The sequence below is a fragment of the Malania oleifera genome, chromosome 10, assembly GCF_029873635.1.
Source record: "Malania oleifera isolate guangnan ecotype guangnan chromosome 10, ASM2987363v1, whole genome shotgun sequence".
NCBI classification, from domain to species: domain Eukaryota; kingdom Viridiplantae; phylum Streptophyta; class Magnoliopsida; order Santalales; family Ximeniaceae; genus Malania; species Malania oleifera.
The window spans coordinates 27902879-27926005 of record NC_080426.1 but is presented as its reverse complement, the minus strand read 5'-3'; the positions used below and the strand labels follow the sequence as shown (position 1 = coordinate 27926005).

The following is a 23127-nucleotide window of genomic DNA, read 5'->3' as shown; positions in this document are numbered from 1 at the left end:
ATTTGGGTCAAATCTAAATCTATGAGTTCAAATCTTTAACTTTTGAATATCCCACTAATAATTTTTATAACCAATTTATGGATCATGGAGAGGATCATAACTAATGAGAAAAATCTCATAACAAATTCCCCATATTGTCCTATATTTTTTTCTCCAACCTAATATTGGTACACCATAATTTGAATAAAAACTTTTTGAATTAAATAAACCCGTTAGGCTCAATCTCAAATTAATATATTTTACATAAAATTAATACTAAAGGGTAAAGATATTGACCTTCTCTAAAATTTGGCAATAGATGTAAACCTACCTTAAAGTTTAAAATTTTCACAGACCTCCCATGAGACTCGTTGAGACAAAGACTTCCTTTAAGGTTTCACGAACTATACAACTTTGATTTTTAGGACATTTACACCCCTCCTTGAGGATGTCCTTTTGTAATTAAGGTAAGTCTTCTCTATGTCTAATCTCTAATATTATAAAAGGGATTTCTCCTCTAATGTCTTTTTAAGAAAAAATTATTAAATTTATCTATCTCTAATTATTTCAAAATACACCAGCTATCCATAACTAAGTCAAAACATTCTTATATTTTACGTCAAATTTACCCTAACTATTTATAACTATTCTAAGATATTTCTATAACTACTCATAATTATGCAACTGTTCTAAAATGTCTTTATAATAATATCAAATTTATCCATACAATTATTCAATAACTATCCTAAAATATCCTTATAACTGCTTATAATTATTTCAAAATACTCTTATATTCTTTATCTCTTAAGTATTTTCTCTATTACTTGCATTACAAGCACATAGTACATATCCGCGACTAGTTTTAATAATTATTATAGAAAGGCCAACCCAATAAATTTATTGAATAATAACACAATATATGATAGCCGATGTTTTTTTAAAAACTATATATAGAAAAAGTTTACTTTTACACTTCTCATCATTTAACACGTCAAAGGCCAAAACGAATTGTTGTCAATGGAGCAGTCAAGTTCGCAGTCAAATAGTGTTTGTGAAGAAGGAAAGCATCATAAATGCAGCCCAGAAACCAATGCCATGGAGCCCACCCCAGCTTTTGGGGAATTGGTCAAAAAATACTCCTCTCTGGAACTGGATAGGAACAAAAAATTTGTTAGGGCCCATGGTCCTACGCATTATAATAATAATAATAATAATAAGAGGAATATGCTTAACTTTGCTTTTGGAATAATAATAATAATAATAATAATATGCTCAACTTTGCTTTGGGTTCTGGCAAAGAAGCCAGCTAGCTTCAGATTCACGTCAGCAGCAACCCCAAAAGAGGGAGACTACCCCAACACAGGCACAGGTTTATTATTGACCTTTGCGTTTCTTGTGCTTCAAACTAGGAGGCCTAATCCCCCCGCTCCACTCCTCAAGGCCTCTCTTTGTATTATATCAAGTCTCCTCAACGAAGTCCGGATATTGTGCCTTCCATTCTGCAGGCACTTTGCCCTAACAAGCGCACACTACTACAAATTTTCAATTAGGGTAAAATGGAATACATACATATGCGAAATAGGTCATCTCATTAAACTGAGCATACTCCATAATTACGCAAAGGGGGAAAAGAAGGGGCAAAAGGGATCTAAAGCACACATACAGTTGCTGACACTAGGAAAGTACAAACATCTAAAGCACACTGATACTTAAACAAAAAAAAATATATGGTCAGCACAAACTCGGAACTGGAAACTTAGAAGAAAAAGAAAACCTAACAAAGGAAAGGAAAAGAAAAGAAAGGAAAAACCCTAACAAAGAATCAGAGGAAGGCATGGACCAAAATTACAGAACAAATTTAACAAGTGAGCAGCCAATGCGGAGTGGCATCAAAGGATCAAGACTGCATGGCCATCATTGAAACTGAGTCAGGTTCGTGGCCGTGCACCCTCAGGCGATAAATGCAAGTATGGGAAGGACTTCCATGGTTGGATGTGAAATCAAACCTAACCATGTCAACAATGCCAGTGCCTGCTGAATCTAACACATTGAAGGTCTGAGCATTGCTCTTCTCAAGATCATAAGAGAACTCTGCCAAAAGATACATTTTCTCCCTACTTAATTCAGTGTCACGCCCTTGTAGCCATCCTGAGACACGACAGTCCTTGGGAGCACTCGACCTGTCATAAGCAACACTCTGTCCAAAATGCAATAAAAACTCCAAATCAATAAATGAAGATGTGTAGAAAGGACAAATCTCATTAAAACAAGGACACCATTATAATTTTTGAAAAAAAAAAAATACTAGAATAGATGTGAACATAGAGAGAGAGAGAGAGAGAGAGAGAGAGAGAGGGCGAACTCGTGCATAAATTAGTCTGAATAAACATGATTAAAAAAAAAACACAGATGAGATAAACTAGTGGAAACACCAACACGATCACTGCAATATTCTTCGGCAAAGCCAGGTGCATGAAAACATCATCTTTGCCATTGTTGGTACAGATACAACAGTTCTATATAAAAGAAGCATTTCATCAGGGGTAACAAACCAGCTGCCATGCCAGGGGAAAAAAAAAGAAGAATGGCATTACCTTTAAAACAATAAATTTCTCTAAAATCTGGCATCTATATAGCAAGCACACTTTGTTTGGCTGCAACAGTGTTTACCTACCTAAATTTGTTCTCTAAAAAAAATATATTAAACCATGAGAATATTTGCTACAGTGAAATTGATTCGAAGCAGCCTGCTCCAAAGCAACCCACAGGCTCATATCACCTCTTCCAAGAAATCTACAATTTGAACTTAATTAAGCACTACATTTGTTCAAATTCAGAATGGATCTCGCAATGCTGAATCAATGACTACAAGATCTCAACACTTGTTCACTACAAGTTCGCTTGCTCTTCCACTTTTGGATCAGTGCTTAGGCACCATTCAACATCCGACCTCACTCTCGGGGTAAACACTTTTACAGCCACAAATACATGTCAGTGCGTTTCTGAGCATTGGTAAGCAAAATTTATTACCAGAAAGCAGCCCCTTAAAGAGTACGGGTGAAAAGAATACAAATGAACCAGCCTTCTTTCATTGTGATAAACCTATTTTGTAGCTATCAAAGGCTTGTTGACGGGTACAAGAAGTGTTGGTATCCTTATTTGACTTCTTATTAGTGTGCCAGAGAAGAGAGACATGTTGTGTTGGTATTCTCATTTGATTTCTAATTTGTGTGCCAGAGAAGAGTGACATGTCCAATTCTCCAACCATGCAGTCCAAATACAAATAGAACTTGAACAACAGATCTGGCCAAGTTCCTTACACAATATTTTCCTTCACATATTATGCTTCGGGTAAAATGATGATTAAAATGGTAGCCAGATGTAAAGCAAAGAGGCATATCATTGGTTTAGAAGTAATAGAGCTAACAAACCCTAATTAATAAAACCCCTCTTTGAACCCTTCCCTTCATAACTGATAGAGCTCTAAAGCCTTACTAACCCCCACTAACTAAATCACTTTTCTTTTAGCTCCATCCAATCAAACTTCATTCTCTCTAGTGATCAGCAAACCACAATCATGTTCCATCCAAAAGAGCTTGGGCAGCAACGTCCTGCTCATTAATCTTCTCCACAGGAGTAGAAAGAATCCCATCTGTACACTCATTACTCACAGCTGCTTAGCTCTCACCCAATCCCCCTCCTCAAAAATAGATATATTCTCAAAACCTTCAAGTGGAGAAGGGGGCAAATAAGAAAGATCCCCCAGGCATCAGAAAAGTCGGATGCATAATCCAAACATTCATGAATCTCATCCAACAACAGAACACTATTACATGTAAAGTCGCTATCAAGTTCACTATACCTTCCCAAGATATGCCCCCACTTTTTCTCCATCTGGCTTCCTCCTTCATCTATGTCAGATTTTGAACAATTATGAGACTCCTCAACATAAAAATTCCCATCGTCATCAATTATAAAAATTTGCTTCCTAGCATGTTGGAATTAATGCAACTGCTTATAAGCAAATTTTTCTTACCTTTCCCCTCCTTTGCTGACTGGCAATTTACACCTTCATAATGCAGGCGTCTCACATTTATTGTCATTCTGTAAATTGAAAGAAATACATAACTCTTCCTCTTCACACGAACCTTCTTGGGCCTCGCTAACACCTCAAGCCCCACTAAAAGAAACCTCAAGGCCCTTATTACATGATGAATTAGACCCTTGGGCTAGAAAACCTCGCTCTTGGGCTTTGACATCAACACTTCAGATATGGGCCTGATCCTTAAAGTGGCTCATAGGCAGAAAAGCCCTCCATTTTTCCAAAAAGCTATTCAAGTTAGACCCTTTCACACAATGGGCCTTTTTTCAAGATCCTGGCTTGGCTTAGATAGTATCACAGTTAAGGGGCTCATCCTTTGTCAAATAACAGGCCCAAATCTAATACAATAAACAAGCTACCCAGCCTAATCTTCATCTCCTCATCCTCCTCCAAAGAAACCCAAGCTGCCTCTACCACCTTTGCAACTCCAATTGAAACCCTAGTGACCTTGTGTTGAAATCCCACATTGGATGTGTACTAGGAAAATCTTGGACTTATAAGGATGGTTTAGGCTCCAACTATGTGAGGAGCCCTCTATAGGGCAGACCCACGAAACTAGTGGACTAAAGCGGACAATACCTCACCTGAGTTGGGCCCAAGACCGTGACATTTAGTATCAAAGCCATCCTAGGTGTACTAACATGTAGGGCCCCACACAAAAGTACTTTGACAAGGGCATCAAAGATTGGATGGGAGAGAATGTCACAATCCCACATTGAATGTGTACTAGGGAAATCTTGGGCCTATAAGAATGATTTGGATTTCAACTATGTTAGGCGCCTTTTATAAGACAAACATGTAAGGTCAATGGGCCAAAGCAAACAATAATACCTCACTATAGTTTATCTCAAGACCATGAAATTTGTTATCAAAGCCACCTTGAGGGTACTATACTGTGGGTCCCTGCTATAAGTACTCTGACAAGGGCGTTTAAGATTATATAGGAGACAATGTAACAATCCCACATCAAAACAGGCAATACCTCATCGAAATTGGGCATAAGACCATGACATCTTGATAGTAAGAGTTGTCATCTCTAAATGAGAATTGGAAGCTTTCAGCCAAATCCTTCAATTGAAACTCACCACCACATCGAGAACATATCTATCCTTTCCCTACAACCACACCACCTTCACCTTCACTTTTGACAACCTTTATGGCCACCAACTGACAACCTAGTTGAAGATCTCGCTCAATGCCTTCATGTTTGTAACCAACCTCATGATGGATATCCCTAGTCAACTGTCACGATCCCACGTCGGATGTGTACTAGGGACATCTTAGGCTTATAAGGTTAATTTGGGCTCCAACTATGTGAGATACCTTTTATAGGACAAATTCGTGAGGCCCACTGACAAAGTGGACAATACCTCATCGGAGTTGAGCCTAAGACCGTTACATTTGGTATCAGAGCCTAAGGGGTACTATCATGTGGGAAGATCCTACATAGAGGCGTAAACCACTCTAACGAGGGCGTCAAAGATCGTACGGGAGGGCCTATCACGGTCCCACACGGATGTGTACTAGGGACATCTTGGCTTATAAGGTTGGTTTGGGCTCCAACTATATGAGGTGCCTTTTATAGGACAAGCTCGTGGGGCCAATGGCTCAAAGCGGACAACGCCTCACCAGAGTTGGGCCCAAGACCATTACACCATCTCACATAACTCATTCTCAAAACTCCACCACCCATCACCTTTAGATCTACCCTAACCCTAACTACAAAAAATTCCCCACCCACCTCAAACAAATTGTCATCCAATAATGCACGTGACAGGGAACCGCCTACATCTTTCAAGCCACCCATTCGGCACACTTATTTTAGGCGAAGATTCAAGAAATTATATTTGTATTATACCCTCCTTTGTATTGTATTATGTCTTGTTTTCATAATCCCCTATTAAACATGCTTGTTCATAAATTATCAATGTTTGCCTGCCCAAGAGGGAACATCTAAAAAAAGTTATTTTAAATAATATCTATTTCCCCTAATCCCCAATGAAGTAGGAAGAAAGAGATGGCCTAAATTTCCAAAAACATGGCCAACTATTGCACACATTTGCCTCATATTCCTAATTATCCTAATGTTACAGAAGAATTTGGCAGTCATTTCCTCAAATAACATTGCTTCTCAATTCTATTTAATCATTTCCTCAAATGATAAGTTGTCTCTTCCCTTCTCTATTCTCTTAGGCCCCATTTGGAACTTGGAAAAAATGAGAGAAACGAAGGGAAAGGAAAACAAAGAATCAACTTTTTTATATTTGGTTATCAAAGAAAATGTGGATGAAAATAAAATCTAGAAACCTAACGAAAACAAATTTGACTTTATACATGCCATTAACCTTTGATTTTTGTTATTTTATATTATACATGAAAAAATTTTCACTCCTAACAGTGTGTGATATAGACAGAAAATATGGTAAAAATTTCATTTCCTTGTGTTTCCTTTCCTTTTCCCAAAAAAGATCCTTGATCCAAAAAGAGCCTTAGTGATTTTTTAGCTCTGAATTCCTTCATTGATTCGACTGTATGTTTCCTTGATTTAATTTGCATGTGTGCAACGTGTTCTGTAAAAATTACAATGTCTAGTCCTGGGCAAGCCTAGTTGATGGCTCAGCTAGTTAGGGCTTGCGTGCCAAGGCAAAGACCTAGGTGCATTGTAAACCACCAAGATGTATATATATATATATTGAGAGAACACCTATTTCTTGCATTGTCATTAGCAAATTTCTTATTAATTGCTACTTGACTATTGTAATTCCTACTCAATATGATGCTTCTAATATAAATAATATGTAAAAGAAACTTCCCTTAACAGTGGATGCTTAAGCGAAATACTAAAATAGCCTCCATTATTTGAAAACAAAATTCAATATATTATTCCTCTACATCATTTTTGGAATTTGATAAGTTCTACCCATTTACAACATCCATAATCACTAATTATTGTGCATCTCCACACATTGCCATGTGTCATAACAATTTCCCTCATGTAGTCCTGTGTTTTTTTGGCCAAAAATTAAAAATAAAACACATGCAGACACGTCTACATAGAAATAAATAAATGTAATCCAAAGTACCACCATGGCATAAATTGGCAAAGCCATGAAACTGTAAAAGTTAATATTATGAATAACATGGCATGCCAACACTTTGTCTGATTTTTTGTCATTTTTTATTTTTCTTTTCATTTTTTTAAGCAACAGCCAACAGGTAGAAACTATACTAAAGAAGGGCACCAAGGTGGGGCTGTGCATCAAACCAAATAACCTGAGTGGCTGAGTTTGGTCAGCCTTCATCAATTTTCGCAAATAGAATATATAAGAAACCAACAAGGTTAGTTCTGCAAATGGATTGACAGGCTAAAAACTGATGATCCCCAAAACCAGAGTACAGATACACACTGTGCGAGTCTCCCAACCTCTTTGGTAGTACAAACATCCCAATCTAGCCCATACTTTAGCCCTAAAACCCTCCTTTACACATGCTCCTTTTCCACCACGAAGCACCAACACCAATTATCCATGGGCACCATTACCCCCAGGAATGTCTTTTACACATAACCCAACCTCTTCACCCCTGAACAAGGTGCTCTTAAGAGTAAATCTCCACCATTTAAGAAAATAGGTCTTTCTCCACCCATCAGGTTTCTTCTTTAACTTCTTGAAGTCAGCAACAAGATCACACATACTCCTTTAAATTTAACTCCACAAGCCAATCCCAATTAGACTAGAGAGATGAGAACCCAAATAATGTATGACGCAGTGATGGGCAGAGACAATAGCTCTCCAGCAACTCAATAGAAGATTTCAGCAACAAAACAGAAAATAGCCAATGAATGCTAAGGAATTCATGAGGAAATGTTAGAGAACCACCAATGGAGGACTTTAGACGTTTATATTGTAGCTAGGATTTACATTTTAGTTTGGCAAAAAAAAAACTGATTATTTTAGAAGTTAATTCAATTTATTTTGTGTATTTTAAGTACTTCGGGGTTATTTTGCAATTATACGTTTTAGTTGGATTATTTTGTAATTACATGTTTTAGTTGTAATGCAGAGGAAATGTTGGAAAACCACCAATAGAGGACTTTAGATGTTTATATTGTAGCTAAGATTTTCATTTTAATTAAAAAAAAAAACTGATTATTTTAGAAGTTAATTTAATTTATTTTGTATATTTTAAGTACTGAGGGATTATTTTCCAATTATATGTTTTAGTTGGGCTATTTTGTAATTATATGTTTTAGTTGTAAAGCTGAGGAAATGATAGAGATTAGAGAACCACCAATAGAGGACTTTGGATGTTTATATTGTAGCTAAAATTTTCATTTTAATTCGTAAAAAAAGCTGGTTATTTTAGAAGTTAAGTTGATTTAGATTTATTTTGTGTATTTTAAGTACTTTGGGGTTATTTTGTAATTATATGTTTGTATTTTAAGTACTTTGGGGTTATTTTGTAAATATATAATTTAGTTGGGTTATTTTGTAACTATATGTTTTAGTTGTAATGCTGGGGTGTATTAGACAATTAACAGATTTTAATCTGAATTCCACCTCCGCTGCTCCACCGATAATTTCTGTCTCTGTTGTTCTGTTCTGCCCTGCACAGCAACCTTGTTTCTTCTCGCTTCCTCTCTCTTCTTCTTCTCACATCTTCTATGTTTCTCTCCTCAATGCCCTCTATGTTTTGATCTCTTTACTCTCCTACATTAATTCGGTACTGTCCTACATTAATTCATTATCAGAGCAAACCACAATCACCATGCAGGCTGCTCATCTGCAACATCTGGCCAGAATTACAGTTTGTGCAACTCATTTTTCAAAAACCATTTTCCAACCAACATTTCACAACACCTCCCTCACCATTAAAACAAAAACCCCCAAAAACAATATCCCTAAAATTTCTTCTTCCGATGTGGGGTAAGACCCACGCACAACCTGAAATTTTCCAGCTGCCGACCCCTACAAAATCCAACCTAGCAGGCACCGTCCTGACACCACCACCACTACCATACGAGTCAACATCCTTCAATCTACCTCCATCCAGAAAACCATCACTGGAGGACCCTCGCCAGAGGCCCACACACCTTGCCAGTCTTCTCCTGTTTCCAGAACTGTGAGAAATTGACTCCACCCACAATATTTTGGTTTCTCCTGAGATTTTGAAGCTGTTTAATTGAAAACTGACTGAACAAATGGGTTCCACATTTCTAAGGATAAATTCAACCTGTGAGTACCTTGCACAACTTCTAGAACTGAAAAATACTGAATTGATCCACGATATTTTCAATTCATTTGCGGAACTTTGACTCTTCTTCTAGTTATCTTGATTTATATTACTAGATCTTGAACAGTCAACGCAAATTTAAGTGTTTGAAAGACCTGTCAACACTCAGATTGAGACCAAGCTGCAATATTTTGAGATTTACTGCAGCAAACTGGTTTTCTTTTGCAGATTTTGATGCGGTCTCAAGAACTCCATCTTCGATTGTTAGATACATGCTTTTGGAGGATAAATTCAGCATGCCAGCACCATTTTTGCAGCTTTCTTGGAGCATCCATAAGAAATTGATGTGAAATATTTGAAGAATCTCTTAAAACTCAGCACAAGGACCTTTTGGTAATGATGCATAAGCTTACGCTACTTGAGTTTCATAGAAATTGATCTGTTGTTACTTATCTAACGGTACTTTTTTGAATTTGCATGGGTCCATATTTCTATTTCATTTTAGAAAAAATTGATGAGTCAATTCCACATGTCTAGGTCCCGCATAGTTGGCCATTCACAACAATTGATTAAACCTATTTGTCCTTGTGATTTTGGTGGTTGTCAAATCGTCGTTTTTTCTTAGATTCATCAGATAACAAGGAGAATTACTTTAATTGGTATGGATTGTGTGACCAGCAGAGCATCTACTTAGCTAAATCAAAACTCCTTGGTTTTGGGCAAAAAGTTGAGAGGGACAAATACTATCTGGAAAACCTCATGCTATCACACGGTCTAAACTAAGATATATTGTAAGTGAGAAATATGCCACACATTCTTATAGGGAGCAATTAGTGGAATTTGCAGTCTTAGGCAACTTTTGTGCAGTCTTAGGCAACTTTGTTCTAGTCTCACCAATTATTACCTTAAATTTAAAGACTTCATTTATCAGTGTGCTCTTAGTAAATTTAAAGATTTCATTTATCAGTGTGCTCTTAGTGAAGAACCTAAAGTAGTGATTATGTTCAAAAAAAAAAACAGGGCTGAGGGATGAAATCATAAGGCATATGATTTGAAAATTCAAAAATATCCCACTACTCTAGCCAGGCAGCTTACCACATGGCTTTGAAAGCTAAGAGGCCATTTAGTATCACTGTCAAAAAATAGAGAAGCGAAAACCAAAAACCATAAACAGAAACTAAAAACTAAAAACTAGCAATATGTTTGATTAACATTTATAAAACTAATACTAATTAAAAACTTAATTTAATAAAAAAAATCTCAGTTTCATCTTTAAATCAAAATATTATAAAAATATGATTAAAAAAATAAAATTAAAAATAATACACATTTAAAAAATTACTATAATAAAAATAAAATTTATTATAATTATTTTATTTAATTGTTCTACTTTCAAAATTTACTTTACAATAAAAATTTTATTGGACATGACAATTGAAAAATAATAAAAATATTTTGTAATTGGCTTCATTATTATTTTTTGAAATTTACGTATATTTTTATTTTAATTATATTTAAATTCATATGATCATTTAATTTTGATTTTAATTTAAAAGTGTATAAAATTAATAATCTAATCTAAAAAAACTATTTCTAAATATTAAAATTTCTAGCAACAGGTTGCCAAAACAACTAAAAACCATAAAATTTGGTTTTTTAGTTTTTTTGGCAAACAGCTGAAAACATGCCACAAAAACAGAAAACTAACAACAAGAACAAACGTGTTTTTATAATTTATTTTTTCACTATAGAGAAATAGAAACAAAAACAAAAAACAGAAATGATACCAAATAGGCCCTAAGATATTTCTCTAGCTACCAACCCATAACACCACTTCCAATCTTAAAAGAGTACCATTAGTCTAGATCAATTTCTCCATGGTCACAAGGTAGTCCTATGCCCACCCAAGATGTTCGAGAGAAAACTCAAGTTGTTGAGAATAACCAATCATACATTTAAGGTGCCCATGCCGATTGTTGCATTAACTGAGTATCATGACTACATAAATGATTTGCATATTTGCAGCGCACAATTTTGACTCTTCAATTCTTATGAGTCATGAATCATCTTGATAAGGCCCTAGACTTGTCTTTAGTGACCCTAAACACCATTGCTGCCTCTAGGCTAGAAATGGACCTTGACTTGTTGTTACCACACTTGGTTGTCGTGACTTGCAATGGACTTCAACATGAGTCCCCAATTACTAGGACAGATATGTTTGTCAATGATCTTGCTCTTCAACCTCAATTTTCCATTTCTAAACCAAAGAAGGGGGAACACTTGGCTGCTCCAGAGAATGTTGAAATTTCGTTAATCTTGGATCCTATTGTTGATAATCCCCTAGAGATTATTTCTCCTCCATCCAGTAAATTTGTGCCTCCATCCCTCGGATCTTCTCCCTCCACATCTTCTATAATCAAATCTAGTGAAATATTGTCCATCATTCTAGAATATGAACAGAATGCTTATTTGCTTGAGCTGCCAATAGAATAGGATATTAAATTGATTTCTTGTTTGGAGGATTTATAATTTTATCAAAGGACATTGCAGCATTCTATGCTACATGCAGTTGGAGGATCTTTTAGATACGCTCCAATAGTAATTGACGATACAATGCAGCTCATGCCACCTCTTGATTGCCTACATGTTCGACTTTGTCCCATTCATGGAGTCACAGCTACTACAACATTTCAAAACTCGAGGCCAGGCTTTCTCTAACATGGGAGTCTAATGGAGAACCACCAATGATGAACTTTGGATTTTGATATTGTAGCCTTATAGCGAGTATTTTTATTTTAGTTTGGAAAAAAAATTCTAGTAATTTTAGAAATTTAGGTTCATTTTTATTTTAAGTACTTACAGGTTCTTTTGTAATTACATGTCTTAGTTGTAATGATGGGGTATAAGTACTTCCTTTGTAATGCATTAGACAGTTAACAGATTTGAATCAGAATACCCAGACTGCTTTCCCTCTATCTCTCGATATAGTTCTCCCTCTCCTCTCCTTAGTCTTCCCTATTCTTCCTCCTCCCCTCTCCGTTCTGCTATTTTCTAGTCTCTCTTTCTGTTCTTCTCTAATTCTCTGCTCCACCTTTGCTTTCTCTATTCTTTTGTTCTGTGCTGCACAGCAACCACTCTTCTTCTCTCTTTTTCTTCCCGCCTCTCTGTTTCTCTTCCTCAATACTCTCTCTAATTTTTATATCTTTACTGTCCCACATCACAAGGATAATTGAGTTTCTAGGGTTTGTAATAAAATCAGAAATTATACTGAAATCAATCTTTAAAAAAAGAAAAAATGGAACGACAGCCTCCAAGAGAGGGTTTAACACCCCCCCCCCCATTTATTTATTAAGGAATAGGAAAAAATATCACAAACAAAAAACTGAAAAGACATAAAATCCCCAAAAAGAATTATCTGCAACATAAATAGTAAATCTGTCTTTCTTGGCCTTCCTTTCAGATTTGGACGCTCTTGTCTACACCCAAGAAGTTAGACAAAAAAGTTTCATCAACTCCGATCCCCACTGTTCACTTCGTATCAACCCCTCCTGCACAAGTTAAACTTGAGCTGAGAGAGCTTCAATGCAAAGGAGAATATGCCTTTAAGTTTAGAATTTGCTCAACCAGGCCCAGCAAAAGATAATGTTATTGTCAACTAAATGCAAATGAGACAACTTTATCAATGTTCCTTCTTTAGAGAACAAACCTCTCTAATAAGCCAACTTAAACTACCATTGTCACGAATTTGCTATGAAAAAGAACATAAAGAAATCATAGCATGTCTCCATGTTTTAAGCCTACAGATGACACGAATGGCAAAAAGAACCTTTAGGCTCCCACTGATAAGAATCAAAAAACTCAATGAGGAAACACACTTTCTCCATTCATAAAATTTTATTACAAAACATCAAAGACCATTTTTTTGCAACTATTACAAAGTCCCCAAACCCCGCATATATGATCATAAGCACTCTCCATATCACACATATGGACCACCCTTCTTCCCCTGCTTTTTGAGTTAGGCATCTGCTTAGACCAACATTTCATTGGAAATCAGAATAGCACCAAGAATTTTATACACTTCCACAAGCTAGTAAAGCAAGAGTCCCTCCAATCACACAGAAGAAATCACAATGCCAAAAAGACCTGATGAAGAAAACCCATAGTCAAGCATAAAAGACCATCCTCTCCCAAAATGATTCAATAGTGAAGTTTAATCTCAAAAATATATGAGCATTACTCTACAGCCAAATCCCCCAAAAAGAAGCAAAAACTGCACGCCACCATACAGTCCCGCATCCTTATGCCTCCCAAACTTCCAAAAGCAATCAGCAACACCCCCCCCCCCCCCAACTCCACTCTCCGAACAAACTAAAAAATCTTGTTCCACAACTCCAAAAGCTACAAAGCAATGAAGAAAAAGAAGAGCATGAGTCTTAAGACTAGCATAACTACTGCAGAGTAACCATTTAGGGTATTTTTATTAGGGTCATATCTTCTAGATTAAGGATATTATTTATTTAGGAAGCAAGATTCTGGCATTTATTATTTGGAGAACTAGTATTTTAGTTTACTTTGGTTATTAAAGTAGTTTTCTTATTCTCCAAATGCTGTAAGCCTATAAAGGCCTCCTATGTATTGTTTTCTATTCAGACTTGAATTGAGAATTAAAGTTTCCAGAAGTTGGTCCTACATCAAGTAGTATCAAAGCAAATGCTAATTCAGCACATTAATCATTTTTATTTGACAAGCTCGTGATTTCAACTCAAATCACTACAATTATCAATGTTTGATAGGATTGTCTATGAATTTCCAACATAAATCTTGTTGTACTGTCACCACCACCATCTCACCGCCAACCAAGCCAAACCTTCTTTAAATCCCCTTATTGAACCTTTATTCATAGTGGGGGTGAGGAGGAGGGGGTGGGTTATTGCTTTAGCCGAATCCCTTTTGAATCAATGGAAGACCTCCATCCTCTACTAACAATAACACGTTTACTTCACTTCATGGACCCATCAGGGTCAGCTTCATCCACTGTGACTGCCTGTAACTTGGCTTCTTGGGTCATGTCAAAAACTTCGGGCATCAACATTCTCCATCACCAAATGCCACATCAGCACCATAAAGCTTCCTTATTTGTAGGATTGATGCCCTAATGTGTTGCAGACATTGAGTTTGTCACAAAATCTAACCACCTTTGATTCTCAACACTATCAATTCTCACAGGCAAATTGTCGCCACCTTCATGAGGTTCAACATCATCAGTAAAAATTGGGTGAAAGCCCCTAATCAAAATTAAGCTTCTTGGGTCATGTCAAAAATTTCGAGCACCAATGTTCTCTGTCATCATCACACCACATCATCACTGCTGAAGCTTCCTAATTCATTGTATCGAAGCCCTAATGCATTGCAGCCATTAAGTTTGTCACATAGCCTCGCCACCTTTGATTCTCAACACTCGCAATTCTCACAGGCTAGTTGTCAGCACCTTAGCGAGGTTCAACATCGTCAGGAAAAATTGAGAGAAAGCCCCCTGCTTGGCTGTTGTCAAGAAGGTTGAAAGCCTGCCCTCAGTCGTTGTATTAGGGCACAGGCTTGCCCCAGCTCCTCTTGGTACATATCAAAGGTGCGAAGGTTTTGTTCTAGGTATGGACCTAGCCCAGTCACACAGCAGAATTTTCCTATTAAAAAAAAAGGAAAAAAAATTGTCTAATTTGGGTTGGGAAAAGTTCGATTCAAGGATGAGCAAGCTTGACACTATGATTGCACTCTTATATCAATCCTTGAACCTCATTATTGTGAATTAAAGGAGGCACCTTCTTTTCATCCCACTAAAGAAAAGGTAGTCCACATAGTCGAGGTAGTTGATGAAGCTACTATTGAGATTTAAGGATCATTGGAAGAAATAATGGATGCCTCAAACTTGGAGCCTAATCCTCAACGATCGATTTCATCATCTTAGATAATATTTTCAGTCGTACTGCTATGGGATGTTCACTCATAGAATCTTATTTCATTTTGAAGCCACCACACTACATTGGTCTCCTTCAAGACTCGTCACAATCTAAGTTATCTCATCCTTTGAATCATTAAAACTCAAAATCAAATTCTTTCTAATTGGGAGAGAATGATGCAAGATGCAACTATCTTTTATAGCCTTGGTGCCTAAAAAATCTATATCTATTGAGGATTTTAGACCTATTAGTCTTGTCTCTAATGTGCACAAGATTATCACCAAAGTTTTGGCTTATAGGTCTACTGTGGTGCTTGTTGATACTATTTCTAGTGCCCAAAATGACTTAATGCTTCGTGGGGAGGGGGGAGGCAAATAGTGGATGCCATTCTAACGGCCAATGAGCTGGTGGAGGATATTCGTAGGAACAAAAAGAGGAGGTTCTATTTAAATTATATTTTGAGAAAGCTTACAATAGAGTTAGGGTTTCTTGGATATAGTCTTTACGTAAAAGGGTTTTGGTGAGCCTTGGTGTCGTTGGATTAGGGGTTTTTTGTCTAATGTGTGGTTCTCGGTAATCATGAATGGTAAACCCGAATCCTGGTTTAGTGCTTTGAGGAGCATTAGACAAGGAGGCCCTTTATCCCCCTTTTTGTTTATCCTTGTAGCTGACGAGCTAAGTAGGGTGGTGGACAAGGTTGTGGAGAGGGAGTTGGTTAAAGGTCTAGAAGTAGGGAGAGAGGGAGTGGTGGTATCTCATCTCCCATTTACTGATGATACCATTTTCTTCCTTGATGACCATAACCCTTCTTTCAGAAGAATTCTCGATCTTATCCAAATTTTTGAGGGGGTGTCTGGCCCTAAAACTAATATTGGATAAAGTACTTTAGCATCTTTGATTGTGCCCATGGAATGTGTTAAGGAGTAGACTGCTAAAGTGGGGTGCGAAATTCTAGATTGGCCATTGACTTGCTTAGGGCCTAGGGGTTCCTCACAGATTTTTGGAACCCGATTGTGAAAAAGGTGACAAAGAGATCAAATAGGAGGAGGGGCTCTTTTCTCTTTTGGCGGAAGAATAATCCTTATTTTGGCTTGTCTTTCTAGCATTCTACCATATTTCCTGCCTATTTTTAGGATTTCGATGGGAATTACTAGCGAGCTTGAGAGAATTATGAGACTTTGTGGTCTAGTGTGGGGAGTCACAAGGACCACTTAGTAAGACAGAAAGAGATATGCAGGTCTAAAAAGGAGGAAGGGATGGGTCTAGGTAAGTTGGTGTCTAAAAACACTACTCTTTTAGCTAAATGGTTATGGCACTTCCCTCTAGAAGAATCTTCCTTTCGGCATAGAGTAATAAATAGGTTCGGGTAAGATGAGAATGGGTGGCATACAAAAATTTAAGATGTTCTATAAGGAGTTTGTGGAGTTCCATTTCTTAGATTTATTCTTCTTCATCCCTCACACTAAACTTGAGGTGGGGAAGAATTCACGAATCCATTTCTAGAAAGACCCTTGGTCAGGAAATGCTTCCTTTTCCACTTCTTTCCCTTGTCTCTATTGTTTGAGTTCCAAGCAAAATAGAGCCATGTCTTTCTTTGTTGGGGATCTAAGGAGTCCTTCAGTTTCCTAGTATCTCAATTTTAGGAGACCACTTAACGATGGGGAGATGGTGGAGTTGTCTTCTTTCTTATATTTATTGAATACCTTTTGTCGAGGAGAGATATTCATTCTTGGTCTTTGGATCAGTGAGGAGTGTATTGTTGCAAACCTTTTTTTGAATTCTTGATCCATTCTAATTCTTCATTTCCACTCTATTCTATCATTTGGAAGGCCAAGGCTACCTCAAAAATTAAGGCTTTCACTTGGTTAGTTGTGCTTAATAAAATATATATACTAATAACTTGCTACAAATTAGGAGACCTTTGAAGGCTCTCTCTCCCAATGTATGCGTGTTCTATTACAAGAAATCCAGGACAGCTCCCCATCTTCTTCTGCATTGTAAATTTGATTGGAGGATTTGAATTAAGCTTTTTGGGATTATGGGGAGGAGTTGGGTCTGTCCTCCTTTAGTGGAAGACTTTTTAGTAATTTCTTTCGCAGGCTTAGGAAGAAGGAAGGATAGGGCAGCTTTATGGAAGTGTGGCGTATTAGCAATTTTATGGGGGATATGACTGGAGCAAAATGCACGGATATTCTCTAGGGAGAAACCAAATTGGGTGCTCATCTGGATAAAATTCAGTATTTGGCCTCATTGTGGAGCATTGGTTTTGGATTTTTCAGAGGAAACAGTTTCCAAGAGTTACAAAGAGATTGGAGGAGAACATGCTGGCTTGTTGATCTTCTCTCTCTGTCATTTTAGTTGTTTTTTTCTGGTTTGCTCCAATTTTTTTCAGGAGATGTCTTATTCTCCCTCTTGTAAATTATCTTCCTGTTAATGGAATTTCTTTTGCTATCAAAAAAAATATATGCGGATGCAAACAAGAACCATTGTATTTTTCTAATTTTTATTGTGTTTTCATTAGTTTATTTAGGTAATTTTTTATTAGAGTCATATATTTCACATTTTGGTATGATTATTATTTAGGAAGCAAGATTTTAGAATGCTATTTTTTAGGAAACCGGAATCATAGTTTATTAGATTCCTTAAATTAGTTTTCTTATTCTTCAAGCATTTTAAGCCTATAAAAATTGAAGCTTAACATATACATTGTTCGCCCACGACCTAATAATAGTTTCAGCTTGTAAGTAAAGTGGTATTCTAACATGGTATCAGAGCTGCTTACCAAGAGGTCCTGGGTTCTAGTCTTGTTGTCCACATTAATTTTGTGGTGTTTAATAATTATTGTATTCCCTATAATAGGGGTTATTTATCATTTATTTATCTCTCCACGTGCTGTTGGGCTGCACGTGTGGGGGAGTGTTGAAGGTTGATATATACACTGTTGGTCCATAACCTAATAGCTTAAGCTTGTACGTAAAGTGGTCTTCTAACAATTGTATTCAGACTTGAAATGAGAGTTTAAAATTGTCGAATGTGAGTCCTGAAACAATAACACATTACACACATTGAAAGATAAGATCCATATAAGGTCTTCTAACACGCAACAAGTTGTTCATGCTAACCCTATTAAGAATGACCATCCACACAAAAGCTAACCTTTTAAAAAATCTTCGCTTTCCACAAATGATTAACATGAAGAAGGTGAAGAGGCGAAGAGCGATTTAGATGAGAAAAAAGATTTTCAAGAGAAGACGTCGGAAGCATCCAAACTCCAATTCCTAATAGCCCCCCAACTTGAATAAACTAAGAAGCAAAGAAATTTCTAGCTAATCATTAGAACTGCTGTGAAAATGAAAATCTCAGGAAACACAAGCACTATCAATGAACCAAAATGGAAGAAATAGATGCCTCATGATGCAAACTAAGCTGAAAGGGAGAAGGAAAAGCAACCAAAAGACAATGCTCCTCAAAACAAATATACTCCCAAAACAAATGTCGTCTCCCACTTTATATTTGATTCAAGGAGAGAAAAGAGGGATACCTGGAATATGAATTTCCACAGGCTTTCACAAGAAACCCTAGCTACAATATTAGCATCTCATAATCCCACCTATTCACTTGGAAGCCAAACTTACTCAATAACCATACTCCAAAGTGAATCAATTTCCAAAATAAAACACCATACCCACTTACCCACCAGGGCAATGTTTTTAGGCACCCAATTATCAAGACCCTAGCCATCGGCATTCCTTAGACCTACCAATAACCTGCCAACCCACAATATGAGTTTCTTAGGAAACAAAGCCAGAAAACAGAAAAGTTTAGTTAAAGCTGTCAACAAACTCACATGCAATTTGAAAATATTCAAAAGCTCTCAGCAGATTCCACTTTACCACCTCCCAACTCACTCATCATAAAGGCTTCGGAAAACCATGTAAGTCCAAAGGTCTCATTCAGTAAATTGCTTTACTGAAAGGTCATTCAAGCCAAATGTCTCACTCACCGTCTATGCACTCAAACACCACACTGACCAGAAGCTCATAGCGAAGATTCCTAGAGAAATTTTTTAACAACAATTCTATAAAGTAATTTGTAGCATTGCTGACAATAAATTTGAAATTGAATATCCTTTTTTATTTACTGTTTCTCATAAAAATATTTGTTTATTATTGGAAAAAAATATTAAAAATGTTTTCTTAACAATGAGGTGTTAAGCCAAAGAAATCAGTATGAATGTAAATCCACATCCAAACCTTATTCGAACTTCAACACCATCACTCCTACAATGCCCACATTCCAATCATAATATATGACTAACCATAGCCATCCCCTTACACTGCAATTCCTTACGGATACTTAGATTTGGCTATTAAGTAGGCTTGATAAGATTAGTTTTACTTAAGAAAAGTTGTATTGGTGACATATGCATATTGCATGGTAACAGAAAGTATACTATCATCATATACATCCACATGAAACTATCAAATATACATAAATGACACAACACAAAAATCAAGCTTTTACTGTGCTACAGTGACACTGCTGGGAAGAATATCATGCTAGCCCATATGCACCAAAAACATTATTGTATGCCCAAACAAATAATAGGAAGCTAACTGAGTGTAGCACTAACTCTGGTGCCAAGCATGAATTCAAGCTGTATTAGACACAAACTGGTTTCACACTAACATTGAGCTACTTATGGCTCTTAGCATCTAGAATTCGAAGAAGTTTCCAACAAGTGACAGAATACAATATATCGGTATCATCACCTAGTCAGACTCCCCCCTTATTTACTTGCTAAATAATTAAGCACTTGGAAATCACTAAAAATCACTCAAAATAAGAATATGGTGTGGTTTGAGTTCCTTCAAAAAAAGGATGGAGCGAATTGAGGACAACCCTTGAAACTCTATCAACAGCACCTTGCCAACACCTTCCTGGTACTTATTCAATGTTAGTATTCTAATATACCCTTCATTCTAACTCATCATATCCATTCAACCATATCATAAAAGGCTTAACACTTAAATCACTAAAATAGTCCAATATTTTTTTTTATAAACTTAAAATAATCCAACATGGATCACCTCAATAGATTAAAGCTTTCCTCAAAGTCTCTCCATTTATACACCGTTATTAGGATATATCAAAATGGTGGATACAGTTGATATATACGAAAAAATCTAAGCAACAATTTCAGCTTTTTATTATTTTGAGGGGGGGTTCTCTTTCTTCAGATTTTCATTTCTTAAGAAGTCTCAATGAAAGAAAGGTCGGTGAGCTAACTCTTTTATTGGGGGTGCTGGATTATACCAGGCTTTGGAATCCAGTGCCAAATTCCACCAGGGATAAGAGGCTTTGGATTGGGGATGCTTCAAGGTCTTTCTCTTCAAAGTCTTTCTTTTCCAATCTCATAAAATCCACAAATCCTAGCCCTTTCCTCTTACATAAAGCTGTTTGTAAAGCAAAGAGTCTGGGCATCCATTTGGACCTTAATTCTTGACAAGATCAACACAAATGACATGCCACAAAAAAGGAGGCCTTACAAAGCCCTTAGTCCAGATATTTGTATGCTGTGCAATGAGCCTAATGAGACTATTATTCATTTTGTCATTCATTATAAGGTAGCAAGATGCATATGGAACAATTTGTTTTCATAATCTGGTAAATATTGGGTGGCTCCAGCTACAATTCAGAAATTTTTTTAAAGTGAAGTTTTCAGGTTTCAGGAAGGAGAGAGAAAGGATATTTTGGGACTGCACCGTTCTTACAATATCTTTGGCTAGAAATGAATGCTAGAGTTTTTCAAGATCAAAAGACTTCTCCAAGATTGCTTCCGCAGAAAGTTATTTTTCTTGCTTCTTTTTGGGCTCATTCTTTTTGGGGTTTTTGAGGGGTCTTTTTCTTTCTGACATTCAAAGGGATTGGAAAGCAGCTTTAATGTAATTTGTTAGTTTTTCCCCTTTTTTTTGTTTTGCACTTTTTTGTTGGGGAATTTCTTATCCTGATCTAATTATAATTATGCCTTATTTCTAGTAGATTTGTTTTATTATCTAAAATATTCAAGCTTCTGCCAGCCATCCAATAAATTTATAACACTGCTAAAACCGAAAGCTGTTGAAAGCATTCTTGCAGATTTAGGGAACTCAATAATCATAATATAGGAAACAACCCGGTGCTAAGTTATATGGAGTATTTATTCACAATATTCAAAATGCAAAGTTGGATTAACACCATGCTTGTATTGAACTCCCACACACTCAACAAGTTGTTCATAGAATTGTTGGAAAAATGGAAATTCAACAAATATAATAAAAGAACTATTGACTGTATTCAGTTATTCCATCCACAATAATCAAAATAAAAAAATGTATGTTGAAGTGGAAGCTCACCTTAGCAACATGCTCCAAAGTAATAGCCTCTGGAACAATGGCTGTTCTTAGCCTAATCACAACAAACCCACTGCTTCCTTTCAGTGGAAAGCACTGACCCGGCTCTCCAAAACTAGGTTTCAATATCCTGTTCGCATCATTATGAACCCCATTTGGATTTGCCATATTAAACCAACCACTTCCCTTCCTGGTAATGTATGGTTCTGAATGCTTAACCACCGCGGCCCCACCCGAAGCCAGTGCATAGTCCACCATCCCAAGCCCGTCAGCCGCATGCCTCCCAATCTCTTTCTCAATTATCTCCTTTGCTGCAGCTCTAATATCATCCAAACTCATATCGCTATCTCTGACCTCGCTGCCCTTGGCGTCCTTCAACTCATCGTAGAACCTCTCCAAATCTTCTTTCGTCAATAAATCCATCACCCTCAACTCGCCAACTGCCTTTGCCAAGCCCTCACTCTCAGCCTCCAATCTTTTCACCTCACTCGCCAATTCAGCACTCTTCTCCTCAATCTTCTTATTCAATTCCCTCCTCAACCCCCCAACCTCGTTCTCAATCTTCCTGTCCACTACCTCCACCTGCACCTGCATCATCTTCGTCGTCGTCTTCATGAACCCCTCCACCTCCGCAATTCGCCCCTCGAAATCTGAAACACCCACCCCCATAGGTACCCCCGCCGAACTATCCGCAGACTTGAGCGCCAATTTTCGAATCATCTGTACAAGTCCTACCAGCACAAGAAGAAGCAAGAAATTTTTCGTAAAGACACTAAGTACGGTGTGCCACCTCGGCTTCTCGGGCTTCGTCAAGACCTTCCTGTTCCGTCGGGGCGATAAGGTGGAACTGGCTAAGCCCTTCCGGACCTGCACCACTTCTTTCGACCTCTCGAGCACAACCTCTCCCCTAATCGAATGACTGAGATCCTTCCCACCACTAACCCCATCATCCCCGCCGCCGTTAACTTGTGGGACGGCAGCCTCGTTAGTCACCAATTCGATGCCCGACTTCTTCTCTCCCGCCACCACCGGCCTCCGGCGCGCCGCTGGATTTGCTGTGATCGACACTGTCGAAGCGGACATTGGCGGATGACCAAGAACGTGGATTGAAAGAAAATTGATGAGAATGTACTGAAAAAAAAAAAAAAGCCCTAGTAATAATTCGGAGAATCTAGCACCAATTCGAGCAGGGGAAGACGAGGAGAAGGAACATGGGTGAACAAGGACAGGGAGGAATGGGAATGCGAGAAGAGAGATGTGGGAGCGAAGGATCAGGGAGGTGGAGGAGAGGAGTTAACCGACCAAGGCGACGTTTGAGCGCTTTGGGTGTTTTGAATCTGAGAGAGAGAGAGACAGAGAGAGAGAGAGAGAGAGGAGACGCTGCGAGGCGCTGACGAATTGGGCAAGTGTTGACAGAAGTAGGGACGCACCCAAAATGTGCTTTGCGCTTTGGGAAATATAATTA

At 37.4% G+C, this 23127-nt stretch overlaps 1 protein-coding gene across 1 annotated transcript; it reads right to left on the bottom strand.

The window, feature by feature from the left end:
• Positions 1 to 1551: 1551 nt before the first annotated feature.
• LOC131166437 (SUN domain-containing protein 1-like) lies at positions 1552 to 23101 on the bottom strand. The gene is made up of 2 exons (XM_058125001.1): positions 21666 to 23101; positions 1552 to 2176 (listed from the first exon to the last, which is right to left on the bottom strand). Exons 1-2 carry the CDS (start codon positions 22743 to 22745, stop codon positions 1877 to 1879), a joined length of 1380 nt encoding a protein of 459 aa, XP_057980984.1. The 5' UTR covers positions 22746 to 23101; the 3' UTR covers positions 1552 to 1876.
• Positions 23102 to 23127: the final 26 nt, after the last annotated feature.